This window comes from Rousettus aegyptiacus, unplaced genomic scaffold, assembly GCF_014176215.1.
Source record: "Rousettus aegyptiacus isolate mRouAeg1 unplaced genomic scaffold, mRouAeg1.p scaffold_m13_p_3, whole genome shotgun sequence".
In the NCBI taxonomy this organism is placed as follows: domain Eukaryota; kingdom Metazoa; phylum Chordata; class Mammalia; order Chiroptera; family Pteropodidae; genus Rousettus; species Rousettus aegyptiacus.
In genome coordinates, this window is record NW_023416306.1 from 122,099,236 (window position 1) to 122,111,937 (window position 12,702).

At 46.5% G+C, this 12,702-nt stretch overlaps 1 protein-coding gene and 1 long non-coding RNA gene across 2 annotated transcripts in view; one reads left to right on the plus strand and one right to left on the minus strand.

Annotated features, from left to right (window-relative positions):
• TNFAIP8L3 (TNF alpha induced protein 8 like 3) overlaps positions 1–6,953 on the minus strand; it is a 34,930-nt gene extending 27,977 nt beyond the window's left edge. The window contains exon 1 of the mRNA XM_036239557.1: positions 6,851–6,953. Coding sequence (XP_036095450.1) covers positions 6,851–6,899 — 49 coding nt within the window. The 5' untranslated portion in view covers positions 6,900–6,953. The remainder of the gene's footprint in view (positions 1–6,850) is intronic.
• Positions 6,954–7,262: 309 nt separating this feature from the next.
• Positions 7,263–12,702, plus strand: part of LOC107519734 — a 53,614-nt gene continuing 48,174 nt past the window's right edge. Inside the window, exon 1 of the long non-coding RNA XR_001599156.2 lies at positions 7,263–7,638. This is a non-coding gene — a long non-coding RNA (uncharacterized LOC107519734). The remainder of the gene's footprint in view (positions 7,639–12,702) is intronic.

Here is a 12,702-nt window from a genome sequence, read left to right on the forward strand (position 1 = left end):
GATTTTCCATGAACAGGCTCAAATTTATTCCCAGGCAATGATGTTTAGGAAACCCAATATGAATGTGAAGATTGTTCTAAAGCAGTCTCAGAATTTGTGCCATGCAGTTAGTTACCTAAAAATAGTATTTCCGTTGTATAAAAAAGATATATATATATATCTTTATATATATAATATATATAATATATATGCCTTAATATATGTGGACCTTCTGGAAGCTGGTATGTGGGGGAAAAAGATATGCCCTCTCTATATATATTTTCTTGGATCGGGTTGTTAGGGGAGATTTTTTATTTATTTTTTAACTTTTCTCTAATCTTTATTTCTAAACTTGTACAAAATACAGCCCAAACTTCTACCTACACAGGCATTTTCAAAAACAGTTGGAAGCTAAGTGACTGAAAAACACAACAAACGTATGTATTTTTGTAGAGATTTACATGTGAATTCAAGTGGGAGCCAATGGTAACTCTGGAGGAAAACGAACCAGTTAGAGAAAAGTGCTAATGGAAAGTGTGACTATAATTTGGTTTTGCTGACAAATAAAAAGGCAGGTGCCATATTTTTAAAGAGAAAAATAACATATGAAATAGTACTTCAGATTTACATATTCACACACATTCTCTTTCCATCTTCAGAAACTTACATGTTGGCTACAACCCACCACCACAACACCCAGTTTAACATCCTGAGTATGACAACCCTCTTCTCCCATGTGCTGTCTAAGGGGGCCCCCAGTGGGCCAGGCCCATCCTCAAGACCCATTTCCTCCATGAAGCCTTTCCACCAGAACTCCAAAACACCATGCCCCATGCTCCAAATTGTATATTAGTTGTTGCTGATGCCACTGGTCTTGCAGATTCTCCCTAGCATGGCTGCAGGCCTCTTGAGGGCAGGGGCCACATCTAATTCCATTTTTGTATGCTATCAAAGCACTTTGCACCTCTCTGAACACAAAGCAGATGATAAACCATTATCTGTTGGATTGCGTGGATTAAACAGTTGGGGGCAGAGCTATGAGGTCTAGAATGGCTGATTTCATCTGGCAATCAAGGGATAGCTCAACTATCCCTTGAACTCTGCCAGTGGACAGGGCTTCCATCCCTAATGAAGAATCCCTAATGAGTCCACCTGTGGTGGATACTGCGATGTACTGCCCAGATTCTCCTTTGGGGATGAAGGCCCAAACACTCCACAAGCTGCTGAGAGTGCTACCTGCAGACAGCCTTCGGCTGAAGGGAATACCTTTGCCCAAGGTTACACCCCTTTCCCTGGGATGGTCTTCATTTAATGAGTGATCATTATATCAGTGATATAAAGGCCTGATCCTTAACCGCAACTTAGAATAGTTCTGAAGGGCTATTCCAGCTCCAGAACTCAAGGCTATTTATAAGTCTGCATTCCAGTTCAGCTTCTTTCTCTACATAGTCCAGCATTCTTCTCTTTCCCATCTCTTCCCCAGGTATTGATCCCAAGAGCAGTCTCAAATAAACCTGCTACATGTTAACCTCCATCTCAGAGTCTGCTTCCTGGGGAACCAACCTACAATATCATCCATCCATCTATCTATGCAGTCATCCAGATAGCCATCTATCCAGCCATCCAGCCGGCTAGCAACCCACCACTGTGTTTAGGGCACATGGGTGGTGTTGGAGGGCAGTGATACAGGTGAAAAATACCCAGCCCTTGCTCTTAGGGACCTAACAGTCCAGGACAAGAGTTGAGACACGTACAGGAATAACCATAAAGCACACAATGAAAAGTGACTGGTGTCAAGAGAAAACATATAAATAGAGATGAGGCTGAGGTATAATCCCAGGCAAGGGGGTCAGGAGTCTTCATGCACCGGCTTAGGCTGTGGCCACTGGTACATACGTCCTCTCTCCCCATCTTATCTCAAACCCTGGAGGACGGGATGAACTACATCCGTATCGCTCTTCGCATCCCCCATACTTCCTAACACAGAGTCCCAAACAGTGCAAGAAATCTTAAAACACTGAAGCAAACACAAACACTGAAGGAAAGCTTTGGCAGTTTCGCTTCATTGGAAAGATTTCTGTCTGGCCGGCCTTTTAGTGCAAAGCTCAAGAGGCTCCTTAAGATGCTCATTCATTTATTATGTCCATAACAGTCTTTGGAACATGAAAGCACAAGACAAGGTCCTGACCCTCAAAGTAGCTATAGCCCACTGCGTGGACAAGGCAGAGGCCCCTGAAAATGTCCACAAACAGAAACAAAACATGGGACTGAGCCTAACAGTCAAGTGGTACATCATCTCTAGGCAGTCCCTGCTCTAAGTTGGCCAATTAATCAACTGTCAACCTTTTAGTTGACAGAGATTATTGAACAGCCCCCATCAGTAACCTAACAATGAGAATCAACAAACACCAGAACATCACGATGCCCTGGCATGATTTACTGTCTACAGAGGAAAAGCATCTCTAAGCCAAACATCACTGCTAAGTGCCTGATGGAAAGCAAGGGGCTGGGAAGCACTGGTGGGGTGGGGACCCCGTCTCCCGCACTTCCCTGCCCTCGCCCCAACTCCACACACCAGTCTCTTTCCATTCTCTCTTCTTTTGCTGCTTTCGTACAATCTGTCACCAACTCCTGTTGTTTGTTTCTCTGAAATGGCATTTGCATCCTTCCTCTTTGCCTTGCCGTAGTGCTACCACCCCCTCTGACACTGTGGCCACACCCTGGGAGCTGCGGCTCCAAGCCTAGACAATCCGCACACTCCATGTCTTCAAAGGTGGCTTCTGAAAACCCAGCTCTCAGTCATGTCTCCACTCAACAATCAGCTCAAAGAGGCTCCTTCAGCACCGTGAGGACCAAGTTATTAAGGCCCTCTTATACATGGCCCTCCCTACACTCATATAGTGGTATTTCCCAGTGTTCCCTAGTATATACCCTCTATTCCAGATGTCTTCTTGTTTATCTGTGCCTTTGCTAATTGGTATCTTTTTCTCCTCTTGGCCACCAATCAAATCCTACCCACTCCTCACCACTTTGTTCCCATGGACCAAGCTTAGGACATAGGGGATAGGAAAGACAGGAAAGGCAATGTTAGGAACCTGTTTGTTTGTTTGTTTGTTTTTAACTTTCTTTATTGTCTTGAAGTTCCCCTACCACGTTCTGACCCCATCACATGGAAATGCTTTTCTGCTGTACCTATCTAGCCCATTAACTTGGCAGCCCTGGACCATCTGGCTGTGAGTGGAAGGAGCTTGTCTGCCTCCAGCTGGGTAGACTATCTTGATCTTACAAGCCAGAAAGGGAAAAAGCTGACACCACTAATGTTTACTCGCTTGTTGCATCTTTGGAAAGATTCTCAATCATTGCTGAGTTAATACACCAAGCTCTAGGGTTTCTCAGAGATGGATAGTGGGTTTGCCAAAGGAGAGACTGCCAAGTTGGGTCTCTGGAATGAATCCAGTGTTCCATAAACCCTGCCTTTCTCCTAATCATAGAAAGAACCATACAATAAGAGAAAAGCAGAGGAGAGCTGCATGCAGCATAATGACACAGAAGCATCATCCTCTGCTTCCTGAAAAACAGAAGATACAAATTGAGACAAATCTCATCTCCCCCCTTCACTCTCCTATGCAGGGTATGGCTAGATGAGAGAGCTAGCTGCACAGTAGGCACTGGGGAGATCTTTGGAAAAGTCTCTCGAAAGGGGTACAGTAAAGAGTAGGTGGTCCCCAGAGATTTCCTCAGTCTTCTGCCAATTTGTGACCAGTGAGATGGGCAAAAATGGAAGAGAATGGTGAATACCTCCTGTGCTTCCTGCTACCTTGAAGAGGAAAGTGTATGTGCGGGGAAGAGAGTTACAACCTCTTCTATTTGAAAATGGCTAATCTTTAGGTTAGCATGTGGATTGGGTAAGGAGTTCTCTGCTTGTCACAATTTTTCCAAGAGCTGGAGGAAAAGAGTGGTGAAAGTGATAGGTTTGAAAGTCCTCATCTTCATGCCTTTAGCTAGAAGATGATGAGGGTGAGAAAAGGTAAATTAAAAATAATCTCCCCCAAACACACACACACACACACACACACACACACCAGAGAGAGAATGGGAGAGTATAAAGGAGAAAGTTCAAAACAAATCTCTTTAGGCAATTGTATTAATGTGATAATAATGGCAACAGTACTAATTCTTTACACATGTCTAGTGATTTATATTCTACAAAGCACAGGGGTACATTATTTAGCAATATTTTTACAATGCATAATTCATTCAGGTGATAATCATAATAGCAACTACCATTTACTGAATGACCACCAGGAACACTTTCCATGCTATTTTATTTAAACCTCGCAATCCTCTTGTGGTACTATTATTATCCCCATTTTACAGAGGGGGAAACTGAGGTTCAAAGGGGCTAAGTAACTTGCCCATCATTTAGAGACTGAAACCCAGGTCTTTTTGATTCCATAGCCCAGGTTCTTGATCTTTATAAGGCCTGTCTCAGGGCAGAGCTTTATCACAAGTTCCAGAAGGAAAAGGCATTGAGGAGGAAGGAGTCCTTACATCTCAAATCCCTGTGAAGTAGGTACACTCAGACACATAGACAGACACACACACACACACACACACACACACACACATACACACGAATTCTCCAAGAGGTCCCAGTTTGCTGTCTTTCTCAGTTACAAACCCATCCAGCTTTCACAGATACAGGTTCATGGATGAATGACACATTTCTTACAGGAATAAAGGTCAGTCCTTATGGATAACATACCTGTCATTTAACCTGTATCTGAAGCTGCAACGGGGTTTCCATTTGACATGATGCAGCCACCATAAGGCAATAAATTAGCATCTAGCTTTGAAGCCTTCCCATGAAGAATACTTTACGACTGAAAATAATGAGCGAGACTGAATGCCATTTAACAGCATGGCTTGTGACATTGAAATAAATGTGGGATTCAAGCACAAAGAGAAAGAAGAAGTGACTGTAGAAAACAGTAAGACACAAACAAATGGTGACACTTCACAAGAGCTGGCTGCCCTATTCTTCATGGGACCATTTTCACGTCAGTGGTAATGTTTGCTGTGTGCTGTGCAGAGGCCTTCTCACATAGACAGACAGGAACACACGCGGGACACTCCCGATGGGCAAGAGGAAAGGAGAAGCAACGATACCCTTCGGAACTCCTTCTCTCCTCTTTCACCCAAGTATCAACTCTTCTGGAACCTCTCCTCCCTCCCCTCTTCTCCTCCACTCCTCTCTCTCTAAGCCTCCTTATCCTCCTCCTCCTGTCCATCGACCCGCAAGAGAGATCTGAGGGTGGAGGCAGCAAGGGCCTGTTAGTTCCCGGGATTTTAAGAAACTAAAGTGTCAGTGACACTGCCCCTCCCCCCCGAAGTTCTGAAGATATACTTAGATATACACAAAACACCCACTGGAACTTTTAAATATAAGGAGAGCCACCGCCACCTGCAAAACAAAACCTTGGTGTTTCATAGTTACTGAAACATACAGGTAGGCAAAAGGCTCATGTTTATTAATTATATCCACACATACCTACACAAAGCAGGTGGCCCTTGCATACACACAGGAATCTTCACACACACACACACATATCTTGGTGATGACAGCTTTCCTTTCCACCTCACCTCTTCCCACCCACCTGAAGTTGTTGACTGCAGCCGTCCTGTGAGAAGCTGAGGTGTATGATGCAGTGGAAAGGAACTCATCCTGCCCTTGGCTACTCCCTGGCTGCGAGAGGGAGGCCAGACACAGTACTCACCTGGCTAAGATGCTGTGAAAATGAGGGCGAATAATACATGCAGGGCCCCTGGCACAGTGCCTGGCGCTGTCCTGCCTGGTTGCTGAACCTGCCTTTCCTACATCCATTCCTGGTCCCCACCGTCAGGACACTGGTGTGACATTGGGAAGAGTGAGGACTAGTCCAGGACCTCGGATCTGTACCAGGTGGATCCCAGCTCTCAGGTCACAGGTCTACTGGCCAGGGCTAGCCCTCAGAGCAACGTGGGGAGCCACCGCACGTGGCGCGGGCGTTCGGCTGTTGCGTGGACCCGAGCGCGGCGGGCAGACCCGGCCCGCGGAGGTGGGTAAAGCCCGGCAGTACGTCGACCCAAGGCTGTGGGTGGCTTGCTCCTGTTGCTCAGTATCAGGGAGAGGCGGGGGAGGACATTCATTTTTTCCTAAGTAAGCATCCACCCATTGCTTCAATACCTATCGATTGTGAAAAGCCGGCGGCGCCTCTTAAAGGCGAAGGCCGGCTCCCGCGCGCCCGCGCGCCCGTGTCCCCGGACCCCGCAGCGGGGATATCCTCCGCCCATGCCCAGCAGCGACGGGCGAACGCTTCTCACAGGTTCGTCTAGCAGCCCCGGGAACAGCAGCCGCTAGCTGTGGATCGACCCCAGCCCGTCCACCGGAGGGGCCTTTCCTTCCCGCGTCCCCCGGCACGTCCTCGGACCCGTCACCTGTTCCGCCACGTCCGCGGCACCCCGGGTTCGAGGCCGCGGCCAGAGCTCAAAAAGTTATTTCGTGCGGCAGATGTGTGGCAACCCTCGCTGCAGCAAACTGCTGGACTCGGATTTCTCGAACCCTTCCCTACCCCTGCCCAGTCAGGGCTTCCCGAGCCCGCTCCAGGAGCCGGGCAAGGCGAAGAGTCCCCCGCAAACGCACCTCCTCGCCCTCCTGCGCACCCAAGTGCAACAGAAGAGAAAGCTCCAAAGCAAACTCACAGCGCGGAGCAATTCCCAGTGCTGGCCTGTAAGGGACCGCGGCGGCTGGGGATCGGCCTCCCTCCCGGCTGCTCCGAGGAACGCTCGCCGTGTCCGGCCCCGGCTTCCCCTCCTCCCGGCCCCTCCGTACCTGCGGTCACGGGCTCGCCATCGCTCTGCTCGCCGGAATCCGAATCCATGCTGGCGGCCGCGCGTCCGCGGCAGCGCGCGCGTCTGCGGGGCGCTCGGGGCAGGAGTCCGGCTCGCGCTGTCCCGCGCGCTCGGTGCGGGCAGTCGCGAGGCGGCAACCCGGGTGGCGCGGTCGGGACAGTGCGCTGCAGCCGCGGCCAGGGGCGGCTCGGCGGAGGCGAGCGCCGCCCGCGCCCGGCTCCCCGCGCCCGCCGGCCGATGCCTGCGCGCGAGGCGAGCGCGGGGAGGAGGATGGGGCGCGCCGGGAGAGAGTCGGGGAGAGGGAGGGAAGGCGCGAGCAGGGAGGAGCGGGAGCGGCCGGCGCCTCCCGGGCTCCAGGCTGGGGTTAAATACCCCGGGGGCGGTGTCACTCCTCCTCCTCGCGCTCCACGCCCGCCGCCCGGAGCCCGGAACTTGCGGAGCGCGGGCGAGGTCGTGAGGGTCCGCGAGGCAGAGCCCTTTCTTTTAGGGGTGACCAAGTCTGGAGGATGGTTTGGTGAAAAGCCTCCTCTACTCAAGTAGGAAAAGGAGAGGTTCCGAGTGTGAGTCCTGGGGCTGCCCGGGTTCGAGTGCGACTCCACAGCTTGGAGACCTTGGACGAGTGACTCGACTTGTTTCCTCACTTGGAAAATGGGAAAAAATGAGAGTTCCCTTTTATCCGGAATGTTCTGGGTAGTACATAAGATAAGGCAAGTGAGGGGCCAAGAGCAGGGCCAGGCACTCGGCGAGGAAGTAAACGACGCATGGCAGGTAATGCTAACTCTGGCTGTTCTTCTCCCGGCGTGGGCGGGGCGGGGTGGACCAGCCGCATTGGAGCTAGTGCGGATGGCTGGGAGCCCTGGTTCCTATCAAAGTCAGGGCCCGCCCTGCCAGACTTGGGGTGGAGGTGGGGGCGCAAGAATATTGATTTTAAACCCTTTTTCTTTGTCTTTAACGCAGAGTGCTAACCTTCCTCCATATCCCCTCCTTCCACTTTCCAAAAAAAAAAAAAAAAAAAAGTATTTGTAATTCGTCTAGTAATTAAGAGACTAAGGGGAAAATTATGCGGAAGCAGTAAGTCTTCAGAAGATCCTTTGATAATTCTTGACTAGCCACGCAGTCGTATGGTCTCCCTGAATGTTAAGCTGCAACACCTACATATCCTCTGTCTGGCTTCTCTGCTTGGTAGTGTAGGCAGAGAGTGTGGACTAACTTCTCTGACCGGAGCAAGATAAAATCAAGAAGAGAAAGTATACTAAAACGCCATTTATTGTTTCCTATGTGCACTACTACAACGACGCAGTGAAGAATTTAGGTAGAGAGCCATTTGAAAATGCTTTGTTGGAAGTCAAAAATGGTTACAAGTTGACAGTTTTGTAGACTTCAACCTATATTGTTATCTCCATTTTATAGATGTGGAAACTGAGTCTCAAAGAGAATAGATAACTTTCCTGTGGTCTCAGGTCCAGTGAGTGGGTGAGCAGGGCTATGTGGCATCCAGACCTGCTCCCAACAGCTAGGTTATAGTGTCTTAAGTGAGTTTGGCCTCTTTGCTGCCTAAGGGCTAATTCCTTTAGTGAGATAAGGGCCTCGCAGAGTGCAAATACAGTCCCTACCTTGTGTTCTTAGAAAATGTTTTCTGGATGGCCAAACTCATTTATGGACTTTGATAAAAGTTGGATGGGTTTCGATGGAGTGGCAGAAAGAACCCCACACTAGGTGTGTAGTTGGTCTTGGGCAAATGGCTTACTTAACATCCCTCAGTTTCCTCCTGTGTCAGCATCTCCTTCACAGGGCGGTTGGAAGAGAATAAATAAAATAATGAGTATGGAAGCTATTACCCAATGCCTGGCACACAGTTAATGTTTGATAAATGAAAAGAACATTTGTTCTTAGATCTAATAGATCTCATTTAGAAAAACAAGAGATTTAAAATTATATTTTTAAATGAAAAGAAAAAAGTCTTAGCAACATTTGGATAAAAGTAGATACTCAAAAACCAAAAAGCTGGGATCATTTTAACAGTTTGCCATCATAGTTTTGCAGTCTTAAAGAAAAACAACGATGATAGCGTCAGAGAACAGCATATTGGATTGAGAAGGCATCCAGCTTCCTCTAAAGGCAATGCCTAGATTCAACAACAAGAAATGTGAAACTTTCTCTATTCCCTTAGACCTCCTTTCCTGGCGCTTGGTAGGAGCCTTTTTTGTTTTTGCTTGTTTGTTTATTTTAATGGACAGGTGGTCTGGGTTGAAGGGTGAATGAGACAAGAACATCACTAAAATATCTATGCATCACAGTAATAAAGGAAACAGGGATGCTTCTGTTCCAATACTGAAACTTGATCAACAGTAAACAAAGTACCGGGAGTGCATATTTATGACACATATATGCCCATCAGTCATCAGATCTTTACTGAGTACCTAGTACATTTCAGCTCAGAAATTTATGCAGCAGCATAAATGCTCGGGGCGGGATAGGGTGCTGGTCAAATGGTTCTGAAAAGTCTATGATGTGAATCTTTAACGAACAATAGGAATTATCTGTTCCTATATTCAGAAAAACTGAATGTGGGATTAAACAATGGAGAAAAGAGATCCAAACTAAATAAGGTCTCCATTCCAATTTCCGATGACATGCAATCTGTTGTCATGGGATAGCAAGACAAAGGGAAGTGACTGCTGGCACGCATGTGTGTTTAATGAGGAACATTAGTGGAATATACCTTATCTGTCCTCCCAGTGTGGAAAAATCTGTATAAGAGAAGGAAGTCCTTAAAATAGTATCCCATGACCATCACCCCTACGAAAACAGTGAAATCTGAGGTGGTGGATCTCCTTTACAAACCAATCCTAGTATGTTTCTTTAATAAAAGAAAAAAGTAAAAAAGCTTTCAGAGAAGAGGAAAGGATTTCCATAGATCCTCTGTGTATTTTTAGAAGAATGGCATCACTTCGCAGACTTGAATCTAGAGTCTGAGGGTTATAAACCACTTTCCTCAGTGTTTCCACTACATTTTTTTTTTAATCTGGCTGCTCTTCAGACACACGAGTTTCTAATTCTTATTGGTCATTTCTTAGCTTCAGCTTAACGAAATCATTGGCTTTTTAAGGAACTTGCCTGTCTGGTGGGAAAGGCATATCTATTTGCAAGGTGTCAAAAAACAGATAATAAAATAGATCCATTTCTGCTAACATAATAATACTTCTTTAATCTGAGCCAGTGCTATGACTCATCTGCCTGTCTCTTGTGGGATGGAAAGGGAGCTGTCTGCAAACCTTCGGCAGGCAGCGGGGAGGGGGGAGGGAGGTTCCTCTCACAAGCTAGGGCTGCTGCTCTGCCTGAAAAACCCACAGGGCTCTGGAACTGCTGTTTCTTTGAGCTGAAGTGGCCTTTGGTACTTTGGCATGAAAGACTGGCCAGGACAGCTCCATTTTTAATAACTTGTCTCAAGGTAGATGCTGGTACCAAGGAAGCCTCTGCCCAGAGCCAAGGTGGCCTCCATGGGGCTCTAGGCAAGCTTGACAGTGGGATCTGAGCTGGCTTCATATCCATCTGGTAGAAGAAGGTGCTGGAAGACAGCCTTGAAAGAGGGGGCTTTTCCTATTTCTTTCTAGCTAGCAAAAATAAGTTTTATTGCCCCCGTTATTTCAAAAGCAATGCATATCGCTGTAGAAAAATTGGAAAACATATATAAGCAATAAAGAAGAAAAAATTTAAATTCATTTATAATTCCATCAGTTGCAATGATTGTTAACATATCTTTTGAAAATTTTCCCTCTGTGTGTATAGCATTATGCTTTTGCAACTTGCTTTTACCTTTTAACAATATGCTGTAAACATCGTTCTATCCACTCACTGGCAATCTGATTTTTAATAGCCACACAGTGTTCTGTTGTATGAGTGTCCCAAAATGTGTTTAAACCCTCTATTGTTGGACATATAGGTTGTTTCCAGTCTTCTGCTGTAATAGTATCAGCGAACATTGTCAAATCTAAACTTTTGCACACATCTTTAACCAGTCAGTGAAACTACAGCAGCCTCATTTGCTCTTGGGAGAGAGAAACAAGTCAGAAAATTGTAGCTAACAAAATAATTGTTGTATATATTTCGAGACTTTAAGGTTATCAAGAATTTTTGTGGACATAAGCCCCTCTTGGCAGAGGGTAGGTTATTCGAGTTCACTCTTGCATTTTTCAAGCATTGATTCAGCCCAGAGGGGACTCCTCTAGGTTGAAGAGAGGAGTGGAAAATTTCCTGTCACATTTTTATTGTGGGCAGTGTGTCCTCTGAGTAGCTCATCCAAGACTAGACACCTTGTGGCAGGCGGGGGTGGGGTGGGGGGGTGAGGCTGGTAACTTGGGCATCAGGTTGTTCTCAGGTTCTTAGCTTCTGCTCTCCTGAGCTGCCTACAGGACAGCTACCTGAGCAGCTAATGTAGTTACAGTTACTCTAAAGCACTGATTCCAAGAGAGAGATAAATTGACAAAGGGGGAGGAGAAAGAGAAAGACAGAGAGAGAAGAAAACACTATGGGCCCAGTCTCTGTTGTGCTCTGGCTCAGCTTCCTGTGGGGTTGTTTGTAAGCCTCTTAAACAGCAGGACCAGGATCACAGGTTCGGCCCCGCTGGGGGTCTTCCCCGATGCATATGATGTCTAGTCCCGCTTGTGGCATTCACTTTGGAGGCTGCAGGATGTGACTGTGCTGTAATGGACCTGTTCTTACAAGGATCCACATGTGAGCTCCCTAAGTGACTCTTTTAGCTGTGCCCAATGTCTTCCCATTCCCTTGTGTCCTTACACAGCTCTGTGGCATGGAAAGGATCAATATTATTTTCACTGGGGAGAGGAGGAAGTCAAGACCCATGGGGCTTAAGCAGTCACTAGAGTCCTTAAAGTTTCTAGGACGATGGGAAAGTACCTAACAACTGTATGGGGCAATATTGCCCCAGTTTTTGAAAGAAAGGAGTGGATTCTAGGAATAACATTGGTGGCATTTTTGTCATTCTCTAGCAAAACTATGGGACAAATAGATTTATAAACATTTAAAGGAGAAAATGGTGATCAACAGCAGCCAAGATGGATTCATTATCTTATCCTATAAAATGGCCATGTTAACTTTCTTTAAGCAGGGTCATTAGATGTATAAATCAAGATAATTTTATTTAACTTCAATGCAGCAAATATAGTTGAGCACCCTCTGTGCTTCAGGTGCAAAATGAAAGGAACCGATTGTCACAGATACCATATGTTGTTAAGAACTTGAAGAAGTCTTACATAATGACTTTGCTGTTAGGTGGATCTGGAGCAACCCTAACCAGTGAGCCTTGATTCATTGCTCTGAGTTAACTTGGAGGGAGGTCTCCAGAGGAGTGACACAGAGCTCTGACCTTAGCTCTGCTCTATTCTACTTTAAAAAAAATCCATGATCTAGAGCAGGGGTCCCATCCATGGAATCACATGGGAAAGACACGTGGATGTTAGTTGTCCATAAACTCAACATGAGACAACAGTGAGATTATAGTTGCATTGGTACAGGAAGGGCAGGAATAGTCCTAAATTTGAGATATTATTATGGACACCAGGGGTCTCATGAACGTCTGGTGCCACATTTTAATTAAGGAGCTATACCAGTGAGCTCCCAAGGGAGTGGAACCAGAACAATGAAGAAGGAATGGAAACCATTCTGTGTGGGGAAGTTTGAGTGTCAGGCTGGGGAAGAAAGAAAACAAGGCATAACAGGATGGATGTCTTCAAATGTGTGAAGACCTACACTCTAGCTAATGTAGGACTAATGGATATATGTTGTAAGAAAGTAGAATTTGGGCCTAGTGCC